Source organism: Haliotis cracherodii, unplaced genomic scaffold (assembly GCF_022045235.1).
Source record: "Haliotis cracherodii isolate W230 unplaced genomic scaffold, xgHalCrac1.p SCAF_3, whole genome shotgun sequence".
NCBI lineage: Eukaryota > Metazoa > Mollusca > Gastropoda > Lepetellida > Haliotidae > Haliotis > Haliotis cracherodii.
Window position 1 is genome coordinate 57,262,087 of NW_027266286.1, and position 15,105 is coordinate 57,277,191.

The 15,105-nt window shown below is 41.3% G+C and overlaps 1 protein-coding gene across 1 annotated transcript in view; it reads right to left on the reverse strand.

The window, feature by feature from the left end:
- The window catches only part of LOC139474822 (cytochrome P450 3A24-like), a 30,795-nt gene extending 19,838 nt beyond the window's left edge, over positions 1-10,957 (reverse strand). Inside the window, exons 1-11 of the mRNA XM_071257953.1 lie at positions 10,722-10,957; positions 8,997-9,093; positions 8,259-8,305; positions 7,323-7,419; positions 6,479-6,595; positions 4,696-4,784; positions 4,129-4,277; positions 3,398-3,531; positions 2,736-2,826; positions 1,802-1,959; positions 322-410 (exon numbers count right to left, since the gene is read on the reverse strand). Of these exons, the coding sequence (XP_071114054.1) occupies positions 322-410; positions 1,802-1,959; positions 2,736-2,826; positions 3,398-3,531; positions 4,129-4,277; positions 4,696-4,784; positions 6,479-6,595; positions 7,323-7,419; positions 8,259-8,305; positions 8,997-9,093; positions 10,722-10,795 (1,142 nt within the window). The 5' untranslated portion in view covers positions 10,796-10,957. The remainder of the gene's footprint in view (positions 1-321; positions 411-1,801; positions 1,960-2,735; positions 2,827-3,397; positions 3,532-4,128; positions 4,278-4,695; positions 4,785-6,478; positions 6,596-7,322; positions 7,420-8,258; positions 8,306-8,996; positions 9,094-10,721) is intronic.
- Positions 10,958-15,105: the final 4,148 nt, after the last annotated feature.

Here is a 15,105-nt window from a genome sequence, read left to right on the forward strand (position 1 = left end):
GATTCCCGATATGGGTACAATGTGTGAAGCCCATTTCTGGTGTCCCCCGCCGTGCTAGAATATTGCTAAAAGTGGTGTAAACCCATACTCACTCACTATGATAACTGAAATTATAGGGATAAAAATGTTTGGCTTTTATTTAAGTGTGCCACAGGGATGGGTTAGCCAACATGGAGAATAGTTTTTATCCATCTTCAACAGTGCTCAAACTTGGAATATCATTTTCATCATAAGCAGTTGTGATTTTAAGCCCATCCCCACGCCTACCACCCTACACATAACAAAAAATAGAAATCAAATGGATGTTCCATAACGTCTTACCCAACCACAGCAGGATACAATCTGAGAGTCTCCGTGATCACGTGGTCCATATATTTCAGTCCGCAAACATTATCATAGTCTGGAATTTTCTGAAAAGCAAATGTATCATATCAGGACACGTCTACAGGTTATTTTTATACTTATGATGTTTACAAATTCTTGAAAGAAAGGATGGGGGAATTTGGGTGAAGAATTTGGTCCCGATGTCACGAAGTATATTTTAGTCAATAAATACAATATAGGGAAATGGTCAATGATATTAAATATTTTACTCCCATACGCTACCTGTGTTTTGATATGAGGTGAGGTAAGGTGAAATGGGGTTAACGCCGCGTCCAAGATTATTGCACTTATATAGCGACGTGCATGCACGCGCGCGTGCGCGCGGGTGTGTATGTGTGTGTGTGTGGCTTCTTGTACTAGTCCGGACTGATGCTGATTTATAGTGCTAGCCAACTGAGGTACCATGCCGCAGTTTGACATGAATACCCCACTCAGACACAGTATACTGACTTCGAGCCGACCAGTCCTTGTTGTAGCTCCTGAGCAGGCAGGCAGGGTAATAACAAGTACCAACTTTTAACGTCTTTTGGTATGACGCGGCCGGGAATCGAACCCCGAACCTTCCGCTCTCCGGGCGGACGCACTACCACTACACCACGGAGGCGGTTGCTCCCTGTGTAAAGATATGAAGACACCTGCTTAAGAGGTGGCGCCAGGTGAACTTTCTAAATTAGCCAACCAGCATTGAGGCTTCTAAATTCTCGGTACGATTGACCGACATATGCAGACAAACATATCTGATTTCCGTTTTCCAAAAATGGATGTAATCGGGGTGTTCTGAATGCAGGAAAATAAAGCCTCGCTTTTATGTTTTTGTGGATATTTTACATATCCATTTGTTTTGGGGCGTCATGCTATCTACATGCCATCAAAAGAGGGCACCAGCGAGGATATATTTGTGTTATGAAGCGGTTGTCATCGAATCGAAATTGTTTGGAAAAGAAGTCGAACCATTCGACTGGCATAAGAACCCACGCATCCTTTATTTAGATTGGGCAGTCAAAGTTCTCCTGATACGACCTCCTTAGGGAACCATTGACAAATCTTCACGCAGAGGTATCGTATCTGATTTCAATGTGACTCGGATACGTTTGTATCAGTGGCCTAAGATGCTGTGCTGAGTTTGTTCCTTAGTTGCCAGGATCCCGTATTGATATCTGATCCCAGGTATCTCAAAACGTAACCCCTTAGGAGAATCTAGCTGGATAACCTATCTACCATTATGAAAAACATCACCTGACATGAATTTCCAGACGGGTTCGCTACTTTTATAAAAGGAGATCGAATTCAAATTTAAGTATTTTTAGATTTCCCATCCAAACCAGCTAATTTGTGTGAGAGTGTGTGTGTGCGTGGGTGAATGTGGCTTGGCGGTCAAGAGAAACAAGTTCGATTTAACATTTAAAACATTACATACTTCTCCCAAAACCGTGTCGATTTCTTCTGTGAGCCGCTGTTGTACATCCGGGTTCATTGCCAGGGAATAGGCAATAAAATGGAGGGTGTTGGCCGTAGTTTCGTATCCAGCAATGAAGAATAATAAAGCCTGACCAAGTATTTCGTCGTTGGTCAATTCTGGAATGGAGAAAAACAAGTGGTGAATCCTACTACTAGCAAAATCTATATCATTGGACACAAATGCGATTTTTTTTCAATATGACTTCTATGGGGGCCATTTTGAAAATCGGATTTGGATCTCTTGAACAAACTGGGGTGTCATCATTGGTGGGCAAAAGCATGTGAACTTTCAATTTCACTGGACCAGTGCTTTCTGAGAAGATGTTTACGACTGATGCTGGTCAAACAGGCCACGACATAAGTTCACTTGACTTGCAGTCAGATAAGCTGTGAGTGAGTGTGGATTTACGCCGCTTTTAGCAGTATTCCAGAAATATAACGATGGGAGACACCATAAATTGGCGTCACACATTGTACGGGAATCGAACCCGTGGCTTCGGCGTGACGAGTGAACGCTTTAACATCTAGGCTACCCCGCCTCAGGTGAGTTGGAAATAATTACGATAAATAAAGGACACAATAATTGCAAAGGGCTATGCACTTTTGTTTAGTAGGGACACCGTCTGTTCAGCACACTTGGATGAGGTAAACTCGAAATTGTACATCAAATATACAGCGTGCTGAAACCTGTTGTCTTTCTTCTCGGTTATTACGGAATAACAAATATACATTTCTTCCCCTCCCACTTCCACTCCCCCCTCCCCCCCTCAACCCAACCCCAAACTCACAACCCCACATCCTGCCCCTCCATTCTCACTTCTCCTTCTCCACTACACTTAATCCTGGATCTGCCATCTAATATGGCTGGCAGTAAAACGACCCTGAAAACAAACTTTTGCTTTTACTGCCACTCTGATTGGGGTCTTCATCCCTCCCATCATCTTCTGCGTCAATTAAAAGTTGGAAGAAGTCCTGAGTTTTCGCCTAAAACAGAAACAAGAAAAGGTTGGCGCCCTATGAACTAAAATACATGAATATGTGCATAAAACTGTAATTGTCATGCCAAACAAAGATAATGAGAGAAAACACATCTGATGAAATGAATGAGAAATGCAAATGAAATTTTCCATCGCATGATATATATTTACATCGATGTGACATAGGTATAAAACGTACGCATGTACCGATGTAATTGTACTATTTGGTACACTTTGAACGGTATTTCAGTTATATGACGACGTATCAGCTAATTGTGAGGGGAAAGCCCCGATGCAAGTCTAAGAGGCTTACTATTTTGGTTTAACCCACAAGCACGGACAACAAAGAAACAAAACTAGGACGAACCCACGATCACAATGGACGCAACACCACATGCCAAAATGCGGCTAACTAGATGACTGGGCCACCCCTATCCCCAATTTCCCACAGATTATAACTGGTGGTCATAGACAGCAGCCACAGCCCTGTCCACGAAGCGTTGTGAGCACAGCGAGCTCTTCTGGTAAATGCGTAACCTAGCACAATGCCGAATTTACCTCAACTTTTTAGTACCTACCCTTCCATCCTTTGAATCTGCCTTGCGTTGTTCAATCATTTCTTTCAGTACCTTCGTGAAGAACTTTAGAGTGGTCTTTGAAAATGTGCTCACACCTAGAGCTCTGAATAAGGGTGTGAATTCGGGGAAAATCACTGCAAAATATAAATTAATCATTAATAAAATAACACAAATAGAAATTCAACATATCAACGCTACGTAATTTGAAAGTAATGTATCATCAATGTAACTGGTATCAATTTGATTATTTCCCTTGATCATCCGACTCGTCTTTATTCAATTATTTAGTCATCAAAGTCCTGTTTATGAAACATCTGCTGCCTGTGTACATTCATTAAACAATTGATCAAACATGTGCTGCCTGTGTACTTTCACTAAACAATTGATCAAACATCTGCTGCCTGTGTACTTTCGCTAAACAATTGATCAAACATCTGCAGCCTGTGTACTTTCACTAAACAATTGATCAAACATCTACCTATATATTTTTACTGAACAACTGATCAAACATCTGCTGCATGTGTACATTCACTAAACTATTGATCAAACATCTGCTGCCTAAATATTTTCACTAAACAACTGATCAAACATCCGCTGCATATGTACTTTCACTAATTATATAAACATTTGATCAAACATCTGCTGCCTGTGTACTTTCACTGAACAATTGATCAAGTTTCTACCGACAGGGAACCACGGTTAGTAATGGCAACAACACTCTAGTCACTTACAAATAATCATCATAATAGGGCTTTGGATTCCCTGCCCAAAGAACTTTCTGGCCTCTTCAATGAAAGCATTTTTGGAGTCACTTTGGGAATCCACTTCGATCCCAAAAGCTGTGCTTGCAATGACGTCCATTGCGAATGCACCAAAGTAGCTACAAGGAAGTTGAAGTAGTTTCATTATTGAGCCTCTAGTACTTTCAAAAACAATGAATACATACATGACGTCCATACCTCATCACATCATACACGACAAGTGTAAAGTGTACTGTTTCTGCTGCGATATCCCACTTATACTGAGGCCGTTTGGACATATTCTCTCAGACTGTGCGCATTGGATGAAAGTGTGGTGTGTACTTCTCAAGTGTTTCAATCCTATATATACCTTCCATGTGACCATGAAATCGTAAAACAATGTTTTGATTGAATAATATATATTTTTAAAATACATTTTGTAATCCGATAATAATGCCTATATCCTGTTGAATCATTTTGACCACGTGTCCTAACCTACCAATAAATATTTCTTTTGATAAATAACTGGATGAAATAAGTACAGGCGTTTTGCCTTACCGTTTGACATCAATGCTTTGGTTCGACTCTGCTGCCTTTACAAAGTTAGTTGTAAGTGTACTGGCGCATTGGTTTATTCGGTCGCACATCTGAAATATAACATCAAAAGTACTGTTTGGTGAACCCAGCATTGGTATTGTTCGCAACTCTGCACATAAAATTGCGGTGCCTGAGACGACTGTTCGACCTGTGTCCCGTGTTGCCATATATTCCTATTGACACGTAGAAACATAAAATCATCTTACCGTGAAGATCCGGGGTAAAATAGATCTTCAGCAACCCATGCTTGCCGCAAGGGGCGACAACGCTAGTCGTAAGAGGCGAAAACGGGATCGGATGGTCAGGCTCGCCGACTATTTACAGACCGCCGTCATATAGCTGGAATATATTGCTGAGTGCGGCGTTAAACAACAAACAAAACATACATATCTGACGTGTGAGCAGGTGATGAAATCGTTTATTCAATACAAATAATGTGCGATGTTTATACTGTCAGGACTTCAACGTTCAACATTTAACATCTGCTGAGCTGAAACTACTCATCTTAAATTAATAACTTTTTGAAGCTCAGCCAAATTCACATAATATACTCTAAAAAGGGGAATTTTCAAAAACGGCAGATGATTGCAGAAATACTAATCAAGTGATCGTAATGGATGGTTAAGAAAAGAGAGGACTGGGTGTAATAGGACAATCAACAGAGCATGTTGGCGCAATATTGTAAGGGTGCAAAGAAACAAGAAATAGAATAGGGTTGTGTGGTCAAATAATGAACGTTGGGGGCAACTTGATCAATAATGGGCCATGCCAAAACGAGTGTCAAACATTTGTTTATACGACGTGCCATGGTCCGAGTCAATCTCCTGACGACAATTTGAGAGAGTCTTGTCGACTGCTCTTTGCAGCACTTGGCCCGGTTAGGCTAACCAACGTAGAGGGTGGCCTTTGACGTTGGTGCACACGTCTCCCGATCATGCCCCAGACGTGCTCCATGGGAAAAGGTCAAGACACATTGCATTCTGGTCATTTTTGCTGCTAATGGGTATTCAGTTACGATAAGTGCAAGGTGGGCACGAGTATGTATAAAAAGACAAAAGAAAGCCCAAACCAGGAACAACGCTATTCTTGGAGGTACTTTCCATTGACCATTTCATGGACAACAGGTAGTGGCATTCTGTGATCCCGCCTCATATCATTACAGCCCTAGCCCCAGCCCCAAATGTGCCATGTTGCTTTGGGTTGACGTTCTTGAGGACGCATCCAAACACGTCCACGCCACAGACCATCGGCGATTCCCCCAGTTTTTACACTGTATACTAAACACCTTTGGCATCTGATTAGAATGTGTCGATTTCTTAACGATGTTTCAACGCGTGGTCGCCGAGAAAACTAACAAATCAGTAATTCGAACTCCGGTGGCCTGGCGCAAGTGAACATTGTGTTTCCAAAGTTTGAAAATCACAGTCTGAGACACATTGAACACATTAGTCACCTCTAGTTGAGTTCTACTAGTTTAAAGATTGCAAATAACCCTTAGGCGTTCATCACATTGAAGCTGATCACAAATACAGCAATAAAGCAAGAGTAGAGAATTTACTAGCTACTGTGGCTAATGAAAATCAACAAATATAATGGCTTAGAGCGATCTGACAAACTTTCACTGAAGCGTGCACGGGCGAATTGCATGGACCACGCGCTATGTGTCAAGTGTGTTGGTGCGTTGGAGAGGTCTATCCATTTCTATTCTTTGTCTTTCAAGAACAAAACTGAATAATGATCTTACCAAGCGCAGTTTGGATCCACTAAATGTTGGGCTTACAATATGTCTCAGCCGTTTCCAATTAGCGCCTTTCTCAAAGAGAATACTTCTGTTCACTGGGTAGTTGCTCAAGTCGAAACCCTGAAACATTCTCAAACATACTGTACGTTGTCCCTGTTACATTCTCAACCATACATTCTCACTGTAGCATTCCCGATCAGTTTGTAGAGTTCTCAAAGATACTGCATGTAACATGTCAAAAGGAAGTTTTAACATCCTGCACAACAAAGCTACAAGTATACATCCGTTAACATTAACAAGGACATTGAGTCCCTGACGGGTTCAAATCAATAGTGCGTGAGTGAGTTTGGTTTAACGCCGATTTTAACAGTATTTCAGTTATATCGCGGCGTGTCAGCTTAATGTGGGAGGAAAGCCCGAAGTGATGCAGGTCTCAGACGTTTACCACTTCGGTGAAACCCACGGACACGGGTATGGTGCTGACAAACCTAGAAACATAATCGGGGCGAACCGAGATTCGAACCCACAATCATAGGTTTCTGGCATGCCCAAGGGACGCAACTCTGCACAGCGAATCGCGGCGCCTTAGACGGCTGGGCCACCCGTGCCCCCCAAATCACCTACTGTGAATTTTAAATGATAACGTGACAGGTAACAATTAGTTTTATAAAAAGTTTATATATAAACTTATCAAACAAGTTTGTCAGTGTAACAGAGACAATAAATTCAAAAGGAAAAAATCGAGATAAATTGAACAGCTAAATGCAAACTTATGTATGTGTTGACGTGTCACAGCAATTCAATGTGAACTTACAAGAATCTACTCAGAATCAAATGAGATACTCACCGTTCTGTCTGTGAAGTGCTGGAAATCTTTGATCAAAATCTCTCTCACAACATCGAGGTCCGTTACACTGATCATCGGAAGGCCACCCACAAAAACCCTTAAAAGACAATATCACATCATATGGTGACTATTTAGTCTAAAACAAGTGAGTGAGTTGGGTTTAATGCCGCTTTCAACAATATCTCTATTCCATCAGGGCATGTCAGCTTGATGGTGGTGGAGGTGGGGATTCCGATATTCATAGGCATTACCCCCACGAGCACTTATACGGAGCTGACAAGCGAATGATAATAATCTAGGTTGGTTGGTGGGTTTGTTGTTTAACGCCGCACTCAGGAATATTCCAGCTATATGACGGCGGTCTGTAAATAATCGAGTAGACCAGACAATCCAGTGATTGACATCATGAGCATCGATCCACGCAATTGGGATACGATGACATGCATCAACCAAGTCAGCGAGTCTGACCACCGATCCCGTTAGTCGCCTCTTACGACAAGCATAGTCGCCTTTTACGGAATGCATGGGTTGCTGAAGATCTATTCTACCCTAGATCTTAATATAATCTAGGTGAATTGTGAATTCGAATAAACGATCGCAGGATCATGGGTATGACAGGCCTAAAGGACACAACTCTGCAGCGCCTCCCGTGTCCCACTGACATTACAGATATGAATAAATATCAGTTTGCTTGATAAATGTCATCCTACTCCGACGGCGTGTATCGTTGCTCACAATATTAATCACTTGAATGCCTTGCCCAGACTCCAATATTTAATGTCCGGCTAGTGGGGCGTTCAACATCAAACAAACAAACAAACAAACAATCGTCGAATTGTCGAACAGTTGGACTAAATGGCATTTTCAATGTGTTTCCCTGTTCACAAATAATTTCAATATAAACCTAAGGGAGATAACTCTTAAAGATTGACATACCCGAAGACTTTACCATACTGTTTCCCAAGCTTGTGGTCGAGGATGTCCTGTAACAATAGTATATTTGGATCTTTGATATTTATATTTCAAATGACAAAAAAAATCATTCCATGATAGTCATCCATTTGTCACCACTCGTCCCTTTCCGTAACCTGCAAGAAGACATTTGGCTTGTCCCTGAATGACACGAGTTGATCAGGAATGGTTTTGGTTTGTGTCTTTTTTTTGTTTAACGCCTCACTCAGACATATTCCAGCTATAAGACGGCGGTCTGTTAATAATCGTGTCTTGACCAGAAATCCAGTGATGGACATGATGAGCATCGCTGCAACTGGAATAAGATGACATGCATCAACCAAGTCACCCGATCACCCGATCACCCGAGAGCCTGACCACCCGATCCCCATAGTCGCCTCTCACGACAAGGATGGGTTGCTGAAGACCTATTCTACCCCGTATCTTCACGGGTATGGTCAGGAATGGACAGTCATCAGACAGAAGATGTTAGATGCAAATATTTTATCAACATGAGTCATGTATGATGTTCTGTCCAGGGAATACAGATATTACATACAACATGAATACCACTCTGATATATTCAGGAGAGATTTTACTTTAAATACAATCTGTTTTTGAAGATATCACGGTGATCTACGAACCTCAATGTCCTAGGACGGATAATATTTACAAGCGTTCGTTTTAAACGAGGGTCGAGTTAAGATTACATTTTAAGCTCACCTGTTTTAACAACTGATGGAAATTCCCGATAAAAATCACGGGCTCCGGGCCAGGAATACCCGCATCCTTGAACAGACGATTTCTCTTTTTTCCATATCTTTACAAGATAAAAACAAACAGAAAAAGACACATTCAGACGACACGATTGTAAAATTCCATTTACAAAAGGACATACTACCTTTCAATATAATTTTAATCCATCGTCTATTAGACACCAACTCCTTTCTTTTTGAGATAGTAAAAAATGAAGATGATTTCTGTGTTATTTGTATTGTGTGTTAAATCCCGAGAATTCATTGAAAATCGTTTAACACGAGCACAATTGGTTACAAACATTAGATCCTGTATGCTTGAAGACCACAAGGACAGTATTTTGGCAAACCATCTCTTTCATATTACAAATCATAAACCTCCGGTGATGTCATCCTATTGTTCTCGAGTCGGGTTAAATCTCATAAACAGGGACGTTGTAATGTCCCAGGGATTTTATATAATATCCCTGGGATTTATAGGATATACAAGTAACATTTGCTGTATAATGTGTTGTGATAATATCCCAGGGATTTTATATAATGTCCTGGGTATTTTATTAATATAACTTCCGTTCAGATTGTAACATGTAATGAAATGTAAAATCAAATGACAAATATTTTCTTTATATTCCCGAGGATCGAACATGCAACCTCGTATCTGTAGCCCAGTGAGTGTACCACTAAGTTAGAAAGGCGTTGATAAGTCGCACTGCTTTTTATAATGTCCTTTTCAAGATCCGTATGCCAGCACCAGATATTTTACGCCCGTTTCCTAGTGGAAAGTATGTTCGAAACATAAAAATATTGATAAATGTTGTTTAAAGTTTCTTTGTCGGTTTATAAGTAAGATAAAACGCTTCCCCTAGGGTTGCAATGTTATTTAAAACCCTTTCCCTCGGGATGCGGGTTTTAAATATCATAACAACCATCGGACGTGTTTTATCCTATACATAGTATGCAATATGCAAATCCCGATATAATTGTACTGACTTCCAACTGACGCATGTTGCAAAAACAATAAGGTACTATTTTAATTTTGAAAAATGCACTTTTGGAGAAAACAGCACTAAATTAAATAATATATTGAAATGTCTCAGTTCAAACTAATCAAGCATTCGTCACACACCCTCAATCCTCTCCCTATATCGACGTTTCACTGTCATTCTATCTCTTCTCTTTTCTTCCTCCTGATATTTCATTTTGTACAATAACATCCGAGGTTAAACAGGGCTACCCATTTTTGTAGTATAATGTCTCATGAATAAATATAGAAGGAACAAAAAGGAAAATGGTTCACTGCTTAACAAACTTAAAGAAATGATAGTCGATATTAACAGCAGGGATGGGAGGTTTTCTCGTGGACAAGTGATGAGAACAGCTACACTGCATGTTTCCAGTATATGTGGCGATTTGACGAATACACGGTCTTCACATACAAGCCGTGTGTCTAACAACATAGGCATTGTGAGATGACCCCCATATAATTTGACACCAGGTAAACGGCCTTGACCTTTTTATATAAACTTTACCTGACATATCAACCGCTGTAATATCAGCCTCGGGCGGTGCTTACGAGGTTAATTACAGAAGGAATGCTAACCTGACAATAGTCAATAAACGTCAGTGAAGCTTTACGTAATTGTACTTCCTTATTCAGGAGTAGATCAGTGAACCATTAAGAAATTATACTTACGCATAAATCAGAAACAACACCAATATCCCCAGAATCCATGTTGGAGAAATGTCAACACAACCGAGTATCTCCATTTGAAGAGTCACCAGGCAAACAGTTGGTTACCAGTTGGTTACGAGGATCAACCAAGAGAAGAGAAGTCATCCAATGAGGATACACTAACAGACAAATGCTTGGGGTTCGGCCGAGTGGACTCTGCGCTGCGCGCTGAAGGCAGGGCTCTTGAGTTCCTGAGTTGTGTGACTCGCCAGGTCACATGTGGGGAATGTCTCAAAACGTTTTAGATGTATTTAACCCCCACCCACGCATAGTTGTGCTGGGGAATAAGAAACGGGCTCTGTCGAGTTTCGTTTCAGGAGCATATCTAATAAACCATTCACAATTTCTTCATGAAACTTTGCATACACATAATGCAGCACTGCAATGGTGCCTTTTGCTATTTAGGATTATTTTATTTTTTTGATTATTTTTGTTTACGGGACAACAATTAGGACTGCGCTTCAAATCAGGGTAGGTTTGTTTAGTGTTAAACGCCACACTCAGCAATATTCGAGCTATGATGGCAGTCTATAAATACTCGAATCTGGACCAGACAATCCAGTGATTGGCATCATGAGCATCGATCTACGCAAGATACTATGACATACATCACCCAAGTCCAACTGTAAAGGGGAGTAATTCCTTGTATTTCCACCTGTCTGATATCACTTGGTCTTGGAAGAGTTTTCCCACAGAGAGATCACTGGGTCGAGGGTAGTTTGCCTGAATTAAAGGTCAAGATTTTACTTGCAGAGAAAGTGACTCGCCAATAAGAGCTGTATCTTTCACACATGGATGGCATGTACTGAGGGCTGACTGTAAGAGGACAGCTCAGAGTCATGTCGTCTGCTTAGGTAGTAGCTGTAACGTTAAAATCCAGTTATGGCACTCTGCATGTAGCATCAGGACAAAGCCATCGGTTTATTTGATGGAGGTAAGTACACAGATAACATGTATTTTGATTGGCCCGGGGCCAAGCTAGTTTATCTTCTGTCACATTCTGTTGGAACTTCTACTATATTCCAAGTAGGTTTCCTGTTGAAAAGTATTGCACAGTACGCCAGTTGAAAGACTTCTAAGGCTTGAGAGAATCTACAGTTATTCCAACATAAGTAAATGATTGGTAGTTTGTGTTTACAGGGTCAAAGAAGTCAATGCTCTGCCAGACAAAGAACAGATGTCCATATCATTTTTCTCCAAATACTTGTTCTCATGGCTATATCCTGAAACCTTGCTCATCTCACATCACACAGGGGCCACGGTAGTCCAGTTGTGTGAGTCAGCACCGTACCCGTGCTCGTGTGTTTCACGGAAGTGGTAAACGTCTGAGACCTGCATCACTTCGGGCTTTCCTCCCACATTAAGCTGACACGCCGTGATATAACTGGGATACTGTTAAAAGCGGCGTCAAACCCAACTCACTCACTCACCAGTTGTGTGAAGTACCAGCTACACTGTGGACAGACCTGTTCCTTAGTTTGAATTTCAGACTTGTCAGCAGAACACCTGTGCTCATGGGACTCACCGAGTTTGTTCGTTTTTGAACGCCGCACTTAGCAATACTCCAGCTATATGACGGCAGTCTGTAAACTATAAAATCTAGACCAGACAATCCACAATGGTAAACGATGCATGTCCAGCCAAGTCAGCGAGCGTGACAACCCGATCCCGTTAGTCGCCTCACACGACAAGCATGGTTTTGTTACCCGGATCTTCACAGGTTCACACAGCTTTAAGCATGTCTACATGCTATTTACAAACTTGTGATGTTTAAAACTTCTTTAAGGAAGAGTGAAAAAGGACAAAACTAGTGTTTATACCCTCCAATTTGCTGCCTATTCCCTGGCAATGAATCAGTATGCAGCAATGAAGAATAACAAAGCCTGGACAAGTATTTAATCGTTGGTCATATATCGAATTTAGAAAAATAGTGCCATTGCACTGAAGCTCATCTGGGAATGTCGACAACACAAAGCTAGAAGTATAGCAATAGACGTATAGAAGATTTGTTCAAAACCTATACCATTACACCTGGAGCAGAATAATGGACACATGTAGGTCTTTTTTCAATATGGTGAGTGAGTGAGTGGGTATGGTTTTACGCCGCTTTTAGCAATATTCCAGCAATATCACGGCGGGGGACACCAGAAATGGGCTTCACACATTGTACCCATGTCGGGAATCGAACCCGGGCCTTCGGTGTGACGAGCGAACACTTTAACCACTAGGCTACCCGACCGCCCCTTTTTTCAATATGGCTTCTGTTAGGTCTATATTGAAATTACTCTTGGGGTGTCATCATTTGTAGGAAAAAGCTTGTAATGATTCAACTTCATTGGACGAGCGTTTTGAGGGGAAGATGTTTATGTGGACGCTGGACGTACAGGCCACTACATAAGTTCACTTGACGAAGATGGGACACATGGACGAGGTTAACTCCAAATGATGGCTCTAAAGTAAGTTTGGTTACACTAAGCACTGCGATCTGTACTCAATCATAGAATCAAGGTATTCTCTAAGATAATGATGAAACCTGCTGTCTTCTGAGTTATTACACCACCACACACATATATCCCCCCCCCCCCCCGCCCCCCTTTTTCTCCACTGCACAGTATGCTGGGTCCACCAGCTGAACATGAACGTGAATACGAGTATGAATGGTAGCAAACCGACTATGGAAACACTCTTTAGCTTTTACAGCCACCCTGATTGGGGATTTCATCAAGCCCATCATCCTCTGCGTCATCTAAATCAGACACAGGAAAAGGTTGGTGCCTCATGAATTGGGTTTAACGTCGCATTCAAGATTATTGTACTTATATAGCGACGTGCATGTACGTGTGTGTGTGTGTGTGGCTGCTTGTACTAGTCCGGACTGATGCCGATTTTAAAGTGCTAGCCTACTGGGATACCATGCCGCAGTTTAACATGAATACCACACTCAGACAGAGTATACCGACTATGAACTAAGACACATGAACACCCCATGTATGTTAGACATAATAATTACAGTTAAAAAGATAATGAGAGGAATAATTATTACATCTGATGAAACGAATGGGGTAGTTTCGAAGCAGGAACAGTTTCTTGAAATGCAAATGAAATATTTACATCGATCTGACATGGATATAATAAGTATGCATGGACAGTTCTTGTCCTGATATGACGATATTAGTTTTCGATATTGAGTGAGTGAGTTGGGTTAGACGTCACTGAATCAGTATTTCAGGGATATGTCTGCTTTGTGTGAGAGGAAAGTCATGATGCACGTCTCAGACGCTCATTCATTACGCAAACAAGCGCGGGTATGGTGCTGAAACAAAACAATCCATGACAGCAAGGGCGACCCAAACTTGATGAAGTGAATCCTATACCATACATATTTGCTGTGTACTTGGACATAATTTCAGCAACCCATGCCTACCGTAAAAAGCGACTATGCTTGTCGTCAGAGGCTAACAGGATAGGGTGGTCAGGCTCGCTGACTTGGTTGATGCATGCCATCGCATTCCAATTGTGTTGATCGATGCTCTTGATGTCATGATGCTCATGATATTAATCTCTGCATTGTCTGGTCCAGACTGGATTATTTACAGACCGCCGTCACATAGCTGGAATACTGCCGAGTGCGGCGTTAAACAACAAACAAACTTGGACATAAAGTTACATTTTGTATGCTCCTTCTGTCTGATTGTTTCGCATCTGTGTTAAGATGCCCTTATGTCACACATATCATTGCAGGCAGGCATTGGAGTTAAATATAACATCTTCCCAAGGCAATGGAGTTAACTTACCATAATAGTCCAGTTTCCACCCTTGCCGAACGAGGCTGGAATAATGGTGTTACATTTTGGCTGGCCAAACTAGTCTATGTGTACAGTCCAATCAAAATAATTTCTTTCGCTCATGAACACAGACAAACTGAATCTTCTGAACACAGTTTGGAAAACTGCAGCCTTGAACAAGCGCGTTCTCGATATATTTGATTGAATCAGAACATTGTTATAAATGAACATTAAGTTGAAAAAGATGTTTTCCTCAGTATTAAGACAGATAATAATTACAGTTACAGTGGATTCGAACCCACACTTGCCAGAGTGAGGCACCCAATCGCCAGCACACAAAGTCAGTGATCTAACCCACTCAGCCACCGAGGCTTCCACAAAAATGAAAGTCCGACAACTGGTAGTCTAGATCACGTACTTTGAGTACCCCTCTGACCAGTGTGAATTGGCACGGCTCCCATGGCATTTGTATTCATTCATAAAAATCGTTTGTGCACTTGTACAAATATCACTTCACCTACACCATTGAATTGTTTATGTCATCTGGATGGCATTATTGA